Raw genomic sequence first — 19,708 nt, 5'->3', positions numbered from 1 at the left:
CTCTCTCTCTCTCTCTCTCTCTCTCTCTCTCTTTCTCTCTCTCTCTCTCTCTCTCTCTCTCTCTCTCTCTCTCTCTCTCTCTCTCTCTCTCTCTCTCTCTCTCTCTCTCTCTCTCTCTCTCTCTCTCTCTCTCTTCGGAACAATGAGATCGTATTGCCATTACAAAAAAAATCAGTTATATGCATAGAGGAACGCGAGGAATACGAGATTTGCAAAGGATTTTGCATTTTACTCTCCTGTTTGTTGCCATTTGTTTTATAAAGAATACCATAGAGAATGTACTGTCACGCATGTTGAATAATGAGATGTACTTTTTCATGACTGGCTGTGAAACGCCGTTGCGCCATACTGCCCTTTCCATGTCTTTGTCACAGTTGTTTTATTAAAGGCCCTGTGGCCATGGTAAAACTGTTTCTCATTTTGTATTCCTCTCTCTTCAGGTCTTCAGAAATAGGCGGAGGGGGTGGGTGGGGGGTGGGGGGACTGATGGCGGAGCCAGAAGGAAAAGACTGTTTGTTTCCTTGTTGAAAGTTTCGACAAAACAAGAATTACTCTTCATTCAGCGCATATTTCGACTTTCTTAACTTCGCAATGCCTGTCAGTGTCAACAAACAAAGACATTTCTTGTTTCTTCTTGAGCAGTACTGTTTCCTCTTGAGTGCAACGCAGGCATCAGGGCGGAATTCCAAAAGAAATGAAGGAAATGAAGTCCACAGCTCGCCGTTTGATTGTGGCCAGGCTTTTTGTCTCGGCTGTACATGTCCCCAGGGGGATTTCTAACCGTTCCTGCCATTTCTTCGCGTCTTCCCGGAAACATGCCGTCAATTTCACGCAAGCTGCTCGACCGACCTTCTTGCCACAGGGCCGTTTATTTGCGTCCTATATTTTCCACATCACTCTCTCAACTCCTAACTGGAACCAAAAGCCTCCGCCGTATTCGATTAGGCGAACAGGGTGAAAAGCGAGACACGGAGAACCAATGGAGCTTTCAGCGGCCATCTCACGTTCCATTGACAGCCAAAACCTACAGACACCGCGCAGACGTGTTCCGGTCCCTGCGGTGCGCATGCTCCGTTCAGGCAGCCAATGAGATTCGTATTAGGGTCATAGTCCGTGGAAGTGGAGTGATCGGACACGACAACCTCGGGTCGAGTCGAATGATGGGGAGGGAGAATGTGAGTTAAGTAGGTACTCATAAAATTGTCTCCTGGGAGAATGTAGGTGACTCGGGCTTTTAGACAAGTCGGTGGAGTGAGTGAAGGTGGATCTTTATATAGCTACGTAGCTTCCAACATGAAAGAAAGAGGGGAATTCGGACATTCTGTGAAAGATTGTTATCCGAGGCTATTGTTCTGGTTATAAGACACTCCTTAAGAAAGTTACTTCAACTTTAACTACTCTGTTCGAGGTGGCGAAAACATTGGAAGTTTGTGTCAGATATTGTTTACTGGGGAGCTGATTTAAAGGTTCAACCGTAATGTAGAGAAATGTATCAACAACGTCCCAAAACTGTGTTCTGTGATGTATTGCAATTTTGCTGCTATTTTGCAGATATGTCTGTCGCTTTACCAGTCTCTGTGTCTCTCTACCGGTCTCTGTGTCTCTCTACCAGTCTCTGTGTCTCTCTACCGGTCTCTGTGTCTCTCTACCAGTCTCTGTGTCTCTCTACCAGTCTCTGTGTCTCTCTACCAGTCTCTGTGTCTCTCTACCAGTCTCTGTGTCTCTCTACCGGTCTCTGTGTCTCTCTACCAGTCTCTGTGTCTCTCTACCAGTCTCTGTGTCTCTCTACCGGTCTCTGTGTCTCTCTACCGGTCTCTGTGTCTCTCTACCGGTCTCTGTGTCTCTCTACCAGTCTCTGTGTCTCTCTACCAGTCTCTGTGTCTCTCTACCGGTCTCTGTGTCTCTCTACCAGTCTCTGTGTCTCTCTACCAGTCTCTGTGTCTCTCTACCGGTCTCTGTGTCTCTCTACCGGTCTCTGTGTCTCTCTACCGGTCTCTGTGTCTCTCTACCAGTCTCTGTGTCTCTCTACCAGTCTCTGTGTCTCTCTACCGGTCTCTGTGTCTCTCTACCAGTCTCTGTGTCTCTCTACCAGTCTCTGTGTCTCTCTACCGGTCTCTGTGTCTCTCTACCGGTCTCTGTGTCTCTCTACCAGTCTCTGTGTCTCTCTACCAGTCTCTGTGTCTCTCTACCGGTCTCTGTGTCTCTCTACCGGTCTCTGTGTCTCTCTACCAGTCTCTGTGTCTCTCTACCAGTCTCTGTGTCTCTCTACCGGTCTCTGTGTCTCTCTACCAGTCTCTGTGTCTCTCTACCAGTCTCTGTGTCTCTCTACCGGTCTCTGTGTCTCTCTACCAGTCTCTGTGTCTCTCTACCAGTCTCTGTGTCTCTCTACCGGTCTCTGTGTCTCTCTACCGGTCTCTGTGTCTCTCTACCAGTCTCTGTGTCTCTCTACCAGTCTCTGTGTCTCTCTACCAGTCTCTGTGTCTCTCTACCAGTCTCTGTGTCTCTCTACCAGTCTCTGTGTCTCTCTACCAGTCTCTGTGTCTCTCTACCGGTCTCTGTGTCTCTCTACCAGTCTCTGTGTCTCTCTACCAGTCTCTGTGTCTCTCTACCAGTCTCTGTGTCTCTCTACCAGTCTCTGTGTCTCTCTACCAGTCTCTGTGTCTCTCTACCAGTCTATGTGTCTCTCTACCAGTCTCTGTGTCTCTCTACCGGTCTCTGTGTCTCTCTACCAGTCTCTGTGTCTCTCTACCAGTCCCTGTGTCTCTCTACCGGTCTCTGTGTCTCTCTACCAGTCTATGTGTCTCTCTACCAGTCTCTGTGTCTCTCTACCAGTCTCTGTGTCTCTCTACCGGTCTCTGTGTCTCTCTACCAGTCTCTGTGTCTCTCTACCAGTCCCTGTGTCTCTCTACCGGTCTCTGTGTCTCTCTACCAGTCTCTGTGTCTCTCTACCAGTCCCTGTGTCTATCTACCAGTCTCTGTGTCTCTCTACCAGTCTCTGTGTCTATCTACCAGTCCCTGTGTCTATCTACCAGTCTATGTGTCTCTCTACCAGTCTCTGTGTCTATCTACCAGTCTCTGTGTCTCTCTACCAGTCTCTGTGTCTCTCTACCGGTCTCTGTGTCTATCTACCAGTCTCTGTGTCTCTCTACCAGTCTCTGTGTCTCTCTACCAGTCTCTGTGTCTCTCTACCAGTCTCTGTGTCTCTCTACCAGTCTATGTGTCTCTCTACCAGTCTCTGTGTCTCTCTACCAGTCTCTGTGTCTCTCTACCAGTCTCTGTGTCTCTCTACCAGTCTCTGTGTCGCTTTACCGGTGAGGATCTCTTGTCTTCCTTTACTGCTTGCCTTCGTAATTTCTCTCTGAGGCAGTCCTTACATTACGTAAACAAAAACTATCAATTCCGCGTGAGAAAAAGCCCCCCCCCCCCCCCTTTCATCCCTCCAAAACATCCTACCAACCAACAACCCTTTCCCCCTACCATAACATAAAACATTAGACAAAAACAGAAAAAATGGTCGGATGAAGGTTAGAGCTAGTCGTCCTTTAATGTTCATGATTATTCCCAAGGCAAAACAAAGCGCATATTTCCCCGTCGTTAAAGCTGGCGGATTGCCTAATAATGGTACGTTGATGCACTGAGGGAGATATTTTGTGGAGTCGAAGTTGGCCATCAGCCAATTCTGGGCTCCCCATAGCGCGCGTCCCTGCGTCCTATACGCACTAGAAGCCGAAAACACGTACTAGAAATATATGGAGGGGGTGCAACGTTACAAAATGGATACCGAGGGACAAGATGTTTAGAATGCTTATCTGTCTCCTCTGACACAGCGTGTAGCGTGGATTTTTATTTTCTCTCACCTTCTTAATTCCATGTGTGTGTGTGTGTGTGTGTGTGTGTGTGTGTGTGTGTGTGTGTGTGTGTGTGTGTGTGTGTGTGTGTGTGTGTGTAGGAGCGTAAGAGCGTAATTGCGTGCGCATGTTTGTCTCTGCGTCTGTGTGCATGTCTATGCGTATGTTTGCTCGCACTTGTGTGTGTGTGTGCGCGTATGTCTGTGTTTGTGTGTGTGTGTGTGTGTGTGTTTGTGTCTGTCTGTCTGTCTGTCTGTCTGTGTGTCTGTGTGTCTGTGTGAGCCTTTATGTGTCTGTGTGTGTGTGTGTTTATAACAAAAAAGTGATAACAATGATAGACCTTTACGTTATACATTCATTATAAATTATGTGTGACTCAGAGATGAGACACAAATGCAGATAGATGGCCACTCAAACTTTGAAAACAAGCACGCAATTCCAATTTACGCTCCACGGAGAGCGTTGCATAACCCCTATCAAATGGGTATTTCCAATAATACAAGAAAAAAAGGATTGTCAGAATAAATTTGAATAAGTTAATCCATTTGAATTTGAATGTGTGAGCCCCCTTGACACTCTCTCTCTCTCGCTCTCTCTCTCTCTCTCTCTCTCTCTCTCTCGCTCTCTCTCTCTCTCTCGCTCTCTCTCTCTCTCTCTCTCTCTCTCTCTCTCTCGCTCTCTCTCTCTCGCTCGCTCTCTCGCTCTCTCTCTCTCTCTCTCTCGCTCTCTCTCTCTCTCGCTCTCTCGCTCTCTCTCTCTCTCTCTCTCTCTCTCTCTCTCTCTCTCTCTCTCTCTCTCTCTCTCTCTCTCTCTCTCTCTCTCTCTCTCTCTCTCTCTCTCTCTCTCTCTCTCTCTCTCTCTCTCTCTCTCTCTCTCTCTCTCTCTCTCTCTCTCTCTCTCTCTCTCTCGCGTGACGGTGTGAGGGTTTACTCTTTTTTGTTGCGATTGTTCCTATCTTTAGGTGACGCTGTATTTAAAGCTGTGGTCTATTTATGACTTTCTGGGGCTACGAGGTTGAAAAATAGGGATACAATCATGTACAGAATTCTGTACAGCAAACGCTACCCGAAACCCCACCTATACGGCGTGTATGACCTTGAGAGCTTCAGTCAACGCTTGAATTTTGCAGGGATAACATCCGGTTTGCTATCTCAAGACTGATCATATTTTATCTTCAAGAGAGATCAAGGGGAAAAAATAAACGCCCCGGCGAAATTTTGAACTCTCGACCTCGAGACTTCGTGTCTGATGTCCTAACCACTAGGCTACTGCGCCAAATGAGAAAAAGAAGGAAAAACATTGATATAAATCCATGTTATGTTATTCTTGAAGCAGCATCTATATATATATACGACTTGTGTCTGTCTGTCTGTGTGTCTGTGTATGTGTGTCTTCGCGATGCAAGGCCAAAGTTCTCGATGGATCTGCTTCAAATTTGGTGGGCTTATTCAGAGAGACCCCGGACACAACCTCATCGATGAGATATTTCAACACGTGCTCTCAGCGCGCAGCGCTGAACCGATTTTGGTTCCACCTCAGCTACCCGGGCCCCCATACCGACACACCAAAGCCAAAGTTCTCGGTGGATCTTTTTCAAATTTGGACACCGTATTCAGCTACACCCCGGACACAATATCATCGATGAGATATTTCAACACGTGCTCTCAGCGCGCAGCGCTGAACCGATTTTGGTTTTTGTGTTCATTTCACCATTCCCAGTAACTCTTCCTTATCTTCTCCATGTTTTCAGCGTTTACCTCCCTTCCTTCGTATGGTGCACTATAGTATGAGGGGGCATCTTCGGATATTCCCGGCGTTCTGTTACTATTTTTAGAAGGTCACCGCAGTGTCCAGAACGTAAATTGGACCCGTAAATTATCCTCACTGTAAAAGTGCAAAGGTCGAATCAATTTATAGCCACGCGAAAAATACACTGTCATCTATCTCTCTATATATACGGCTTCTCTGTGTTTGTGTGTGTGTGTGTGTGTGTGTGTGTGTGTCTCTCTCTATGTGGGCAACACCTGTGGATTGTTCAGTTCTGTTTGTGATGTGGTCTGGCGGCTTTTGTGTAATTGTATGTACTGGCCTTCCTTTCAGAAGCCATAACAGTTCAACAGGGCTTAGAGATAAGCTCTAAAGTGCTCAATCCTGTTTGAGTGGAGTTCGCCTCCAAAGGTGATTAACACGGTTACATTCGTCGACAAGGATGGGACTCGATATGGTCAGGAATGGCATTATGGCCACTGAATCATTTTCGTGCTGTTCCCATTCCACGAATCTGGGAGGGACCTAAGCTTGGCGGGTCCATTGTTCGAAGCCGGCGTACGGCTCTAAGTATTTCTTCCCGGCGAAGCCGGCTACCCGGCGAAGCGGGTATTCATCTAGTAATTTATATCTCTATCCGCCCATTGTTCAGAAGTGAATACATGTATAACTATTTCTTTGATGTCTGTTTTCAACTGCACAGAGCTTCTGAGAGATTCAATTACTGTTCTTGTCATTTTTCTTGCATGTTGTAAATAGAGATATCGCAGCTATTTGCATGGCGCGAATGTCGTGTAGCATGACGGTGTAAACATGTACTGCGATTCCGTGAAACATGTTTGCAAAGAAAAGCTAAATTTTAATGGCGATATAACCCTTCGTGGTTGAAAACGACGTTAAACACCAAATAAAGAAAGAATGGCAATTTTTACGTTTTTGCAATGCATGAATGGTAATTAAGCGAAGAATGATATAAAATTATCAAATTTTTTATCGTTGACAACACTGGTGAAGTGGCCTAGCGGTTAAGACATCGGCCCCGACATTTGGAGGCTCCGAGGCCTTGAGTTCGAATCCCTGCCAAGTCGTTTATTTTTTTTGCTCGATCCTTCTTGACAAAAATGCTCAGCTCTTAGAGAGCAAACCGGATGTTACCACTGCAAAATTCAAGCGTTGACTGAAGCTCTCAAGGTCATACACGCCGTATAGATGGGGTTTCGGGTTGCGTTTGCTGTACAGAATTCTGTACATGATTTTATCCCTATTTTTCAACCTCGTAGCCCCGGAAAGTCATAAATAGACCACAGCTTTAAGAGACGGAGGCACAAAAAGCTGTCAATTCTGTCTGCCTTTCTGTACCTGTGTGTGTGTGTGTGTGCGTGCGGCGTGCGTGCGTGTGAGTGTGTGTGTGTATATGTGTGTGTGAGGTGTGTGTGTGTGTATGTGTGTGTGTGAGTGTGTGTGTGTGTGTGCGTGCGTGTGTGTGTGGTGTGTGCGTGTGCGTGTGTGTGGTGTTTGTGTGTGGTTATGTGTGTGTAAAGCTGCGTGCGTGAGTGTATGTGCTGTATGTGAGTGCACGCGCGCGTATGTCTGTGTGCGACTGTCTACGTGTGTGCATGAGAGCGTGCGTGTGTGAGCGTGTGTGCGTCCGAACTGAACTGATCTTAACTGGGCTGTTGTTTTGCTGCCTAGCGATTCTTTTCTTTCCGTTCTTTTTTGCGTGTCATGTTGTGACATATAGTGGTGGACTGATCCCAAGAGAGCAGAGATTTGTGGCCTCGCGTCTTTTGAGTCCTGTGGGAGGTCGTTAGTGTGAAGGATGCAGGCAAACACTCTGGTCTGTTGAGGGTGGTGGTTTGGAGGCTGGGGTATCGGGCTTGGGTTTTTGTGGGGTTTTTTTGGGGTTTTTTTTTTTTGGGGGGGGGGGGGCGGGGATGGGTGACTGAGGGGGAAGCTGTGTGGATTTTTTCAGACTGTGTGTGTGTGTGTGTGTGTGTGTGTGTGTGTGTGTGTGTGAGACATGTGTGCAAGCGAAGTTTCGCGCTACGCTGAAAATGTCAGTTTTCTGTATATCTAATGTGTGCGAGTTCATGAGCGCGCATACGTGCACGTCTACGGTTGTTCGTGCAGATGCGTGCGTGTGCGTGCAAGATGTGTGTATTGGACTCTGCCAATTTTGTGTTTGAATTGTCTTCATTCTTCCTTTTTGTTCTTCCGTAATCATGTCCTTGTTTCTGTTTCTGCTCTTTATTGCGAACTCAAGTCACGTTCGCGGGCAGAAATTGCAACATCCGAAGACGTGCCGTGCTGCACGAATGGAAGGGATTTTAGAACTAATCATGGGTGATGCAAGTCCGCATGCACCCCCGTGCACTTCAAAGCGCTAGAAGCTGCTTGTTTTATGCAGACAACAATGCGTTAAAGAGGTATTGTCGGCGGAACATTAAAGGCACACTCTACTCCTTCTTTGAAACCTCAACTTTGGCTTAATTTGGTAGTTGAATTATCGTCCCAATTGTGCACCATTATAGAAAACGCTGATTTAAACTTGATGAATATATATTAAAATTGAGTACGCTGAAAACAACAAGAGAACAAAATCAATGTCCGTCTTTGTTTTTGTCGTCTTCTTTTTTTTTTCCTTTTCTTTTTAACAAATAACCTTGAAATACGTGGAAACTTGTCACCACTACTGTAGATACCCGAACTTGGAAACTGTCACATGTCTTTTTAAATACAATCGAACCTGTCAACGAGGACCCCTCAAGGAACTGACAAAAAGTGGTTCGTTATAGACCGGTTGTCGCTAAAGTGAACCATACAACAACAAAATCGTCGGGGATCCTTAAGAGTGGTTTGTTGGCAGGTGGTCGCTATTGAGAGGTAAGGTCACAGGGCAGGTGGTCGCTATTGAGAGGTAAGGTCACAGGGCAGGTGGTCGCTATTGAGAGGTAAGGTCACAGGGCAGGTGGTCGCTATTGAGAGGTAAGGTCACAGGGCAGGTGGTCGCTATTGAGAGGTAAGGTCACCGGGGCAGGTTCGACTGTACCTAGATTTGAAGTTGGCCAGCACAAGTTTGGAAAAGGCGCTTTGGAAATAGCAGGTTTCAAATTACTGTGGAGCACAATTAATTGCCTGGAGGATAAGAAGCCGACCTCCCTTGTGGAATGTTGAGTATTCGAATCCCGGAGGCTTCTGGTGGATTAAAGGGTGGAGATTTGTCCGATCTTCCGTGTCAACTTATGTGCAGACCTGCCACTGCCTTACCCCCCCTTCGTGTGAAAACGCAAATACAAGACCAAGTATATACGCACGGAAAAGATCCTGTAAATCATGCCAGAGTTCGGTGAGTTGCAGAAACACGATAAATGGCGGAGAAAAACGGCCATACATGTAAAATCCCTTCGTGCAGAAACACGAGCGTACGAGTTTCAGCCCATGGACGCAGACGAAGAAAGCCTGTCAGGTGTAAAAGTAAAACATATCCGCTGGGGAAAAAGGTCCTACGGACTATCGTTCCTATATGATGCTGTACTGTACTGTTCCTGTACTTCCTATAGGAACGGTAGTCCACAGCCGGACAATTTTTCCTGGACTTTGAGCGGACTACAGTCCGGAAAATCAGTCCAATCTCAACGCTCCTGTACGGAGTTTCTAGGACACTTTTTCTCATGAAATATTATCCAGGGACTAATCCTCCTAGGACACAAAGACCTGGAACGCATTTTTCTAGGAACCAAAGTCCGCCGGACTTACAAAATAGCCTGACATTTCATCTTTTTACACCGATACAGACTGTCTAAACGCAGAGTCTCTGTATTGTCCAACGGACGAAAACAAATGGCAAATAATCCCATCACCTCAAACCCGGAAGACGCCGAATATTGTTTCTTGTATTATTGCTGTCTTTTTCTGTGTCTGGCACTTCCTGGTTGCTCCTTATTTTAAATGCGAGTCACACACAAGGAACGTTCTAAAAACGTGCCATCATAGACGCCTGCCCAAGTTGCCGAGAATCCTTAAGCCCACTCGTATCTCCCTGCATCCCGATTTTCTGTGTGTACAAATCGCAGGGATGGGCATTTGTCGCATTTATGTTCGACATGGTTTTGCTTAAAGGAGAAGGGTGAACAATAGTTGAGTTCAACCGAGTTAAAGACACACTCTTTCCCGTGTCAACAGTTGGGCTAACAAACTGGTCTGGCCTTTACATTGATAAGGCCATCGATCCCTCCGCTTGGCCACATTTCACAAATCAACAGTTGGGCTAACAAACTGGTCTGGCCTTTACATTGATAAGGCCATCGATCCCTCCGCTTGGCCACATTTCACAAATCAACAGTTGGGCTAACAAACTGGTCGGGCCTTTACATTGATAAGGCCATCGATCCCTCCGCTTGGCCACATTTCACAAATCAACAGTTGGGCTAACAAACTGATCGGGCCTTTACATTGATAAGGCCATCGATCCCTCCGCTTGGCCACATTTCACAAATCAACAGTTGGGCTAACACACTGATAAGGCCATCGATCCCTCCGCTTGGCCACATTTCACAAATCAACAGTTGGGCTAACAAACTGGTCGGGCCTTTACATTGATAAGGCCATCGATCCCTCCGCTTGGCCACATTTCACAAATCAACAGTTGGGCTAACACACTGATAAGGCTATCGATCCCTCCGCTTGGCCACATTTCACAAATCAACAGTTGGGCTAACAAACTGGTCGGGCCTTTACACTGATAAGGCCATCGATCCCTCCGCTTGGCCACATTTCACAAATCAACAGCCCCGCTGCTCTCTTTGCAGGTAGGACAACAAATGAACGAATATTGTAAAAGCAACCAAGCCACCAGATACCTCAGATAGTTCATACACTTCCCTAATTTACACAATGACTATCCACCCAGGGCCGTTAAGGAAAGGCCTCGTATGGAGAAAATGTTATTGTTAAATGTCTCCTGTGTACAATGTTAACCATGTACATTAATTAATATTGGGGTGTGCACGTTAAAGATCCCACGATTGACAAAAGGGTCTTTCCTGGCAAAATTGTATAGGCATAGATAAATAAAAATGTCCACCAAAATACCCGTGTGACTAGGAATAATAGGCCGTGAAAAGTAGGATATGCGCCGAAATGGCTGCGATCTGCTGGTCGATGTGAATGCGTGATGTATTGTGTAAAAAAATTCCATCTCACACGGCATAAATAGATCCCTGCGCCTTGAGTCCGAGCCTGGAGATACGCGCGCGATATAAGACTTCATATAATAATATTGTGTGAATATTTGTTTGTCTGTTCACTCAAAAGACCGTTGGGTCGAAATATCTGTGAATGTATTGTTTTGTCAATAACAAACGTTCCAACAACCTACCTTTCTTGTTTTTTTATTCTGAATTTTAGAACGTTGGCAGTCTCTTTGCTTTTGGATTTAGTTAACCATGTAAATAAAGAAGCATCGAGTGCCTTTGCAAAATGTCCTGCATGCCACGCGGGAACCAGTGAGCTGCGTGTTGAAGAAAGAAACACCGAATAATATCACCCTGCAGCATCCTCAATTCTGCAGATCGTGACTTTAGCAATGAATTGAGAATTTGTGCGCGACAGTCTCTACATTTCCGTGGCATGGGGCAAGGGGTTGGAGTGGTTATTGAGGGGTACTGATTGATGGAGGTGTGTGGCGGGAGGGGGAGGGTATGACGGCTTACTAGCGCCAAAACTAAAAATTAGTAATTAACCCGTGAAAGTTACTAATTTTCACGAGAAAATTACAATTATGACGTGAAAATTACTAATTTTCACGTGTTATTTACTAATTTTCAAGTGTTAATGTCTAATTTTCAGTTTTGGCTCGCTTCCTGACGGCTTACTAGCGTCAAAACTAAACATTAGTAATTTTCACGCGTTAATTACTAATTTTCATGTGCCTCGTGACTGTGGGGGCTCAATGCACATGTGCGACTGTTACACTGGCCAGAGCGAAACATCCTTCGATTCGAAACTTGTCCGGTCCATAGTTCTTTAATCCGATGCAAATTAACATTAAGAGCTGAGCGCATGTGTAGATAATCGTGACATACAACTGTCTGTCCGATAACTTGTTGAATAACGAATTCTATCGAAAGATATTTGTGAAAATGTGTGAGTCTCGACCGAAGAGATCCGTCTGAAACAACGTTAAGGAAAGCGCTATTGCAGAAAATTGTGACATGCATCTTCCCGTCGGATAACTTGCTCGATAAGGCCTTTTATTAAAAGATATTTCAGAAATAGTGTGAGAGTGATGTTTGCTGGACGTTGAAGCCTCTCAGTGCGGACTCTTAAAGTCCGACTACTGTGACCAAAAACGAGGCAAAAATGAAAATTAGTAATTAACACTGTTAATTACTAATTTTCATGTGAAAATGGTAACCCTAGGTTTTGGCACTAGTAAGCCGTCATAGGAGGGGGGGGGGGGGTGGGATTTGTTACGCGGGGCTGTACTAGGACAGAACGTTGGTTTTAGAGTGATGAGAGTTTATTGGTATGGGGGTTGGTGGGACGGGGGGGGGGGGGGGAGGAGGGGGGATGTTATTTGGCGATGATAACAGCTCGGTCACTGCGAATCTCTCGCATTAAAATTAGAATGGACACTTGACCGGGTATCGAGCTTGCATTTGTTGAATAACCGCTTCCAGGCCCGGCCTAGATCATTCATATTGCATTTTATTTTATATGGCAGGCTTTGCATATTCAACAAATGAATGGAGCTGCACAAATGTGAGCTATTAGTCTCCTGCAGTTGTGAAACTGAACATGAGCGTGTTGCACTGCTCGGATGAACAGTACACGCGAACTCCTGCAATCTGTCTGCGGTTTATTGTTGCTTTGACACACTTTATACCAACAGTAGGGGAAGGGCTCCTAATATGGACCCCTTTTTGTTTCATGCTGATAACTAGCTTGTTTTCTTGCGAAGAAGTTTCATTTTGTGTTTGGTAGTCCTTCTTTCTTAGGTTAACCTTTAGGCCTAATTAGAGTGAAATAGCTTTGATAGACTTTCAGCAAATATTAAATACAGAAAAAAGCACAAATTGTCCATATTAGAAGCCTGGGCGCCTAATATGGACCAGTGAAGCGGCCTTCACGAATCACTGTAAAAAGCCCCCTATACTTCAAAATAACATGATACAACTTAGTGTACTAGTCAGACTAACTAAAATATGCTTTAGATTTATCTGTTTCGGGTTGATGAGAGCATTATTTGAAGCACACCAAGAAATTAAGGAAGCTTATCAAAAACAGAGTGAAAATAAGTGAAATTATCAACTTCCACAAAAAGAAGACTTTTTGTTATTTTTTTTTTTTAAATCTCGAGGGCTAGTTATAGGTTATTTCCAGCAAGCTTCTTAATGAATTAATGAAAATAGCCTTTAGCTTTTATTTTCTTCGATTTGTTGAAGGTAGTCCATATTAGGGGACTCGCACATACTTCGAGATTTTGCTATTATTTTTTATTTGCAGGAGAAACTCGGGGTCAACACTGCTAAAATGTAACAAATACCGTCTTAACTGTCATATATAGCACTTTTTGTGTGATAAAAGCTTTGGCTGTGGACAGAAACGAGTCCGTTTTAGGCGGCAAATTTAGAGTGAACGCTGCCAAAAGTGAAAAAAAAGAGAAAAAGCCTAACGGTTTTGAGGTTTGTGTTTCTGCAACTGTTTTGACATGTGCAAGTTATCCAGAGAGGGTGAATACAGCCAATGAAATTGTTTTGAGCGCTCTAGCGCCGTTAGTTTGTCAGAACTGGAGGTGGTCCATATTAGGAGCCGGTCCATATTGGGAGCCATGCGAACTCCCTGTACTACAATTCGAGGCGGCAATGTCCTCCATATGCTTATTGCATAATGGAAGTTGCACTTTTCAAATTACCCCTACCGTGTGCAACAATTCAGGTTTAAATTACATATCGCGTGTGAGAATGATCCTCCACGCCTATCACAGAACAACTTTCAGCTTGCACTCAATTTAACATCGCTGGCCTTATCATAGGCACAATACTTCCCGAGTAAACGATTTTGCTCGCCTCTAATCTGGCCAGACGTTTATATGGGATAAGATCATACATCCACTTGGATACATATCAAAATTAAAGTCTGATTGATTTTGGTGCAAAGTTGGACTTTTTGATGAATTGCAAAACAAAACAAAAAAATAAAATGGTGCAAGTGGAGGGCTGGTCTCATCCCATGTAAACGCCTGGCAAGATCTGAGACAGTGAGCTCAACTATTTTCACGGAAAGGACTTTGCCTTTGCGAGAAAGAAACAAGTCGCGTGAAGCGATATTATTACATTTAGTCAACCCTTCGAATTCACAGAATGAAATTGACCGCACCGAATTGTTCACTAGAATATATACTCCATAGCTGTGTCAGTTTCATACACCGCGGTGACACGTTCACTCTACAGAGATCGCTGTGAAAGAGACAAGCCAGTATAGCGCAGTAGCGTAAAGCACTTCACAGTAAAACGCGCGTTTCTCCATTCTTTTTAACTTTCTAAGCTTGTTTGTATTCCAAACATAAAATATCTATATGTTTTTGTAATCAGGAAATGATACAGAATAAGATGAAATTGTTTTTAAATCGATTTCTGAACTTTTATTTTAAATGGAATTGTCATATGTTTTATTTTCTGAGCTTGTTTTAATCCAAATATAACATATCTATACGTTTTTGGAATCAGAAAAAGAAAAAGAATAAGATTTTTTTAAATTGACTCGATTTGTAAAAATGTAATTTCATTTACAATTTTCAGATTTCTAATGACCAACTCATTGATTAATTCATAAGCCTCCGAGCTGAAATGCAGTACCAAAGTCCAGGATTAATCGAAGACGACTTGATCAAAATTTCAATCAATTTGATAGAAAAATGAGTGTGACAGTGCCGACTCAAGTTTCAAAAAAATCCGGATATGACGTAAACAAAGACATAAATCAAACACTTTTTTTTTAAGCATCTAGGGATATCATACTCAGAAACTCTCATGTAAAGTTTTATAAAGATCGGTCCAGTAGTTTTCTCTGTATCGTACAACTAACATGACAGAACTAGACTAGCACGAATTTCGACCTGCCATCGTATGGGTTTCTTCTGTCTGTAGATCTGTTGGTGTTTTTTAATGCGATGGGGAGAGAGGGGTGGGGGGGGGGGGAGCGGAATAAAAAATACACGCACATATATTTCGGGGAGGGTGGGGATGTAAATATAGCAATATTTTATGTAGACACTGTGGTAATGTAATGTAAGCATAGTGTCCAATCACATACACATAATAAACATTATACAAATGTAACCTATACCCTTGACACACAGCCCTGTTACATGTTACATGTTATTGCTGTCAAGGGTGTGGCCACAGTATAGGACTGAGACGCCGAACTTATCTTGCGTTTAAAAATTAAGATAAATTATATTTCTTGTTGTTTTTCTCACGCACACGCACGCAAACACACACTCAAAAGCACACAGACACCTTCGCGTGCGCGTGCGCGCGCGCGCGCACACACACACATACACACGCACACACACACACGCACACACACACGCACACTCACACGCACGCACGCACGCACGCACGTTCGCACACGCTAACAAACACATGCCCACACACACACACACACACTCACACACTCACATACACACACACTCACACACACACAAACACACACATACACACACACACACACACTCACTCACTCACTCACTCACACACACACACACAGACACACACACACACACACACACACACACACACACACACACACACACACACACACACACACACACCCGCCGTACTTCGTTTTTTCTTCGTCCTTGTGTTCTTCCGTCGTCGTCGTTGTTGTTGTTGTAGTTGTTGTTGTTGTTGTTTTTGTTGTTGTTGTTGTTGTTGTTATTTTCAATGACGCTTGGTTATGGCACGGTTGACTTACATCAAAGTTCTGTCTTGTTTGTTTTGCAGTTGGATTATTTATCTGTCCAGCGGTAAAGGTTCTACAGCTTCAAATCGTCGACGGCAAAGGTCACTTTGTGCACCTACCGGTCAAGGTCACAGTGACGTCATGTGCTCACACCAATGACACTGCAATCATAAGCAAAGGACGTCATCGCTTACACATCACTCTGCGTCTTACGGTTGGCCATTCTACTTCTGCACTGGAAAGGTAAACCTTCACATCTTCATGACGTGTGTGTGTGTGTGTGTGTGTGTGTGTGTGTGTGTGTGTGTGTGTTTGCGCGTGAGTGTGTGTATGTGTGTGTGTGTGTGTGTGTGTGTGTGCGTGTGTGTGTGTGTGTGTGTGTGATCGTGAGTGTGTGTGTGTGTGTGTGTGTGTGTGTGTGCGTTCGTGCGAAGGGGGGGGGGGGTCGGTATGTTGGTGGGTGGGTGATCGTACAAGCGTTCGTGCATGCGTACGTGCTTGCGAACGTGCGTTGGTGCGTCCGTTCATGCCTAACTGCAACTGCGTGCGTGACTACACAGGGGCAAAAGAGGCCAAGATTATTCAGATCTTCTTTATTCCTACCAATCAATCGCTGTCACTCTGAAATCTCGCGATGCGAGAGAAATAAGCACATCCAATGAATCATTCATCATTCATTTATGCATTTGACCCCGTCCGGGGCATAGGCCGCCAACAGGAGCTCGCCAGGCACTCCGATCCTGGGCCAATCTCTCCAGTTGTCTCCAGGTGTAGCCGATGTGTTTCACCTCTGCCTCCAAGTCACGACGCCAGGTGTTTCTCGGCCGGCCTCGTCTCCTCTTGCCCTGCGGGTTCCATGTGAGGGCCTGTCGCGTGATGCTGGTTGTCGTCTTGAGGAGTGTGTGGTCAATCCACCGGAAGCGTCTTTGCAGAATGTCCTGTTCTACGGATAACTGTTTAGTTCGCTGCCAAAGGTCTTTGTTGCTGATGGTGTCAGGCCAGCGAATTCGGAGGATTCTTCTGAGGCAGGTGTTAATGAAGGTCTGGATTTTTCTTGTGATGTCAACTGTAGTTCTCCAGGTTTCGGCTCCATACAGCAAGACTGACTTCACCGTGGTGTTGAAAATGCTGAGCTTGGTGTTGATGCTCAGGTCTGCTGATGCCCATACGTTCTTCAGTTGAAGGAACGCTGCTCTTGCTTTGCCAATCCGGACTCTAACATCAACGTCCGTGCCACCCTGCTTGTCGACAATGCTTCCGAGATAGGAGAAATTGTCTACCTCTTGCAGTGCGGGGTCGGCATGTTGGTGGGTGGGTGATCGTACAAGCGTTCGTGCATGCGTACGTGCATGCCTAACTGCAACTGCGTGCGTGACTACACAGGGGCAAAAGAGGCCAAGATTATTCAGATTTTCTTTATTCCTACCAATCAATCGCTGTCACTCTGAAATCTCGCGATGCGGGAGAAATAAGCACATCCAATGAATACCAATGCGAATAACGTAGTAAGTTATACCATAAACGTTGTATCGTTAACCAAATCACAGACACATAGCAATACATACCAAACAGAAATGCCAGATATAATAGTGCGGATACCGAATGCATGAGAAAATTCGCGATCGAAGAGCTCGTGATAAAAGTTCGAGGTTCCTTTGAATTAATTTAAATATGTTGGTTACACTTAAATGGTCGAATTCGCTTTTCGGTCTGGTGTCCTCATTTGAAAGCGTGTTCGAGTGGTTACAAGGATGTACGGCGAAAGACCACTTGTTTTAACTGAGTTTTGTTGCATTTTGTGCATGATTCAGCTTGTTACTGTGTATATGTTTGTCTGTCCGTGTTCCTGAGCGTTTGTCTTTTTGTCTGTCTATCTATTTGTCTGTCTTTCTGTGCCCATCAGTCTGTCTGTTTAGCTGAATCTCTGTACACTGTTTTAAGATGATTCTCTGTCATAAGCATTACACGTACGAAATCGACACTTTCGGCCCAAGCGGCAAGTGATAGCGTAAGCTCCTCCAAAACGAGTGCCCATAATAGCATTGTTTCGAACACACTGCGGTACCAGTTTCCTCCATTACAAAATCCGCGTTGGAGGATATATGTGTCTGTCTGTCTGTCTGTCTGTCTGTCTGTCTGTCTGTCTGTCTGTCTGTCTGTCTGTCTGTCAGTCTCTCTGTCTCTCTGCCTTTCTGTCTTTTTGTCTCTCTGTCTCTCTGTCCCTCTGTTTGTCTCTATCCGTCTGTCTCTCTCTCTCTGTCCCTCTGTCTGTCTACGTCTGTGTAAAAATGAAGTGGACGAAATCGACCCTGTCAGTCCGAGTGGTAGCTTGTGCTTCTCTCAAATGATTGCCTATTATAAAATTGTCCCTAAGACACCGCGGTACCACGTACTGTCTTCTCTCGTCAATCCGTTTGAGGGGCGACTTGTGTCAGTCTGTCTTTTTCTCTACACAATCGAGCCTTTTAGTTTCAAAGATAGTGTAAGCTCCTCCCCAACGATTGCCCGTAATAAAACGTTTCCCGAAGACAGGGCGGTACGGGAGACTGCGTGCTCTTCCTAAACCGAATGAAAGGCTGCGTGCTTCTGTCTGTATGTCTGTGTGTCTGTCTGTATGTCTGTGTGTCTGTCTGTCTCTGTGTCTCTCTCTGTCTCTCTTCATTGCATGTGCGTAAAAACGGAACGTACAAAATCGACCTTTTCAATGGCAATGCCAGTGATAGCGTGAGCTCCTCCAAAACGATTGCCTAAACATTGTCCCGAAGACACTGCGGTACTGTAGGAGAAGGGCTTCTAATATGGAACACTTTTTGTTTCATGCTGATAACTAGAGCTTGTTTTCTTGCGAAGAAGTTTCATTTTGTGTTTGGTAGTCCTTCTCTCTTAGGTTAACCATTAGGCCTAATTAGAGTGAAATAGCTTTGATAGACGTTCAGCAAAAATTAAATACAGACAAAATCACAAAGGGTCCATATTAGGAGCCTGGGCGCCTAATATGGACCAGTGAAGCGGCCTTTACGAATCACTGTAAAAAGCCCCCTATATTTCAAAATAACATAATACAACTTAGTGTACAAGTCAGCCTAATTAAAATATGCTCTAGATTTATCTGTTTCGGGTTGATGAGAGCATTATTTGAAGCACACCAGGAAACTAAAGAAGCTTATCAAAAACAGAGTGAAAATAAATGAAATTATCAACTTCCACGAAAAGAAGACTTTTTGTTGCATTTTTTTTAAATCTCGAGGGCTAGTTATAGGTTATTTCCAGCAAGCTTCTTAATAAATTAATGAAAATAGTCTTTAGCTTTTATTTTCTTCGATTTGTTGAAGGTGGTCCATATTAGGGGACTCGCACATACTTTGAGATTTTGCTATTATTTTTTGTTTGCAGTAGAAACTCGGGGTCAACACTGCTAGAATGTAACAAATACGGCTTTAGCTGTCATATATAGCAATTTTTGTGTGATAAAAGCTTTGGCTGTGGACAGAAACGAGTCCGGTTTAGGCGGCAAATTTAGAGTGAACGCTGCCAAAAGTGAAACAAGTCGCGTAAGGCGAAAATACAACATTTAGTCAAGTAGCTGTCGAACTCACAGAATGAAACTGAACGCAATGCAACGCAGCAAGACCGTATACACGTAGCATCGTCAGTCCACCGCGCACGGCAAAGGCAGTGAAATTGACAAGAAGAGCGGGGTAGTACTTGCGCTGAGAAGGATAGCACGCTTTTCTGTACCACAATATATAAGTCATTAATTAATTTTTAAGCCACCAAGCTGAAATGCAATACCGAAGTCCGGGCTTCGTCGAAGATTACTTGACCAAAATTTCAACCAATTTGGTTGAAAAATGAGGGCGTGACAGTGCCGCCTCAACTTTCACGAAAAGCCGGATATGACGTCATCAAAGACATTTATCAAAAAAATGAAAAAAACGTTCGGGGATTTCATACCCAGGAACTCTCATGTCAAATTTCATAAAGATCGGTGCAGTAGTTTAGTCTGAATCGCTCTACACACACACACAGACACACACACACACACACACACACACACACACACGCACGCACGCACGCACGCACATACACCACGACCCTCGTCTCGATTCTCCCCTCTACGTTAAAAC

The 19,708-nt window shown here is 44.7% G+C and overlaps 1 protein-coding gene across 1 annotated transcript in view; it reads left to right on the top strand.

Annotated features, from left to right (window-relative positions):
* Positions 1-19,708, top strand: part of LOC138981205 (uncharacterized) — a 135,155-nt gene that overhangs the window by 51,722 nt on the left and 63,725 nt on the right. The window contains exon 2 of the mRNA XM_070354049.1: positions 15,623-15,824. Coding sequence (XP_070210150.1) covers positions 15,623-15,824 — 202 coding nt within the window. The remainder of the gene's footprint in view (positions 1-15,622; positions 15,825-19,708) is intronic.

This window comes from Littorina saxatilis, linkage group LG12 (assembly GCF_037325665.1).
Source record: "Littorina saxatilis isolate snail1 linkage group LG12, US_GU_Lsax_2.0, whole genome shotgun sequence".
NCBI lineage: Eukaryota > Metazoa > Mollusca > Gastropoda > Littorinimorpha > Littorinidae > Littorina > Littorina saxatilis.
This window is presented reverse-complemented; position numbering and strand designations above follow the sequence as displayed.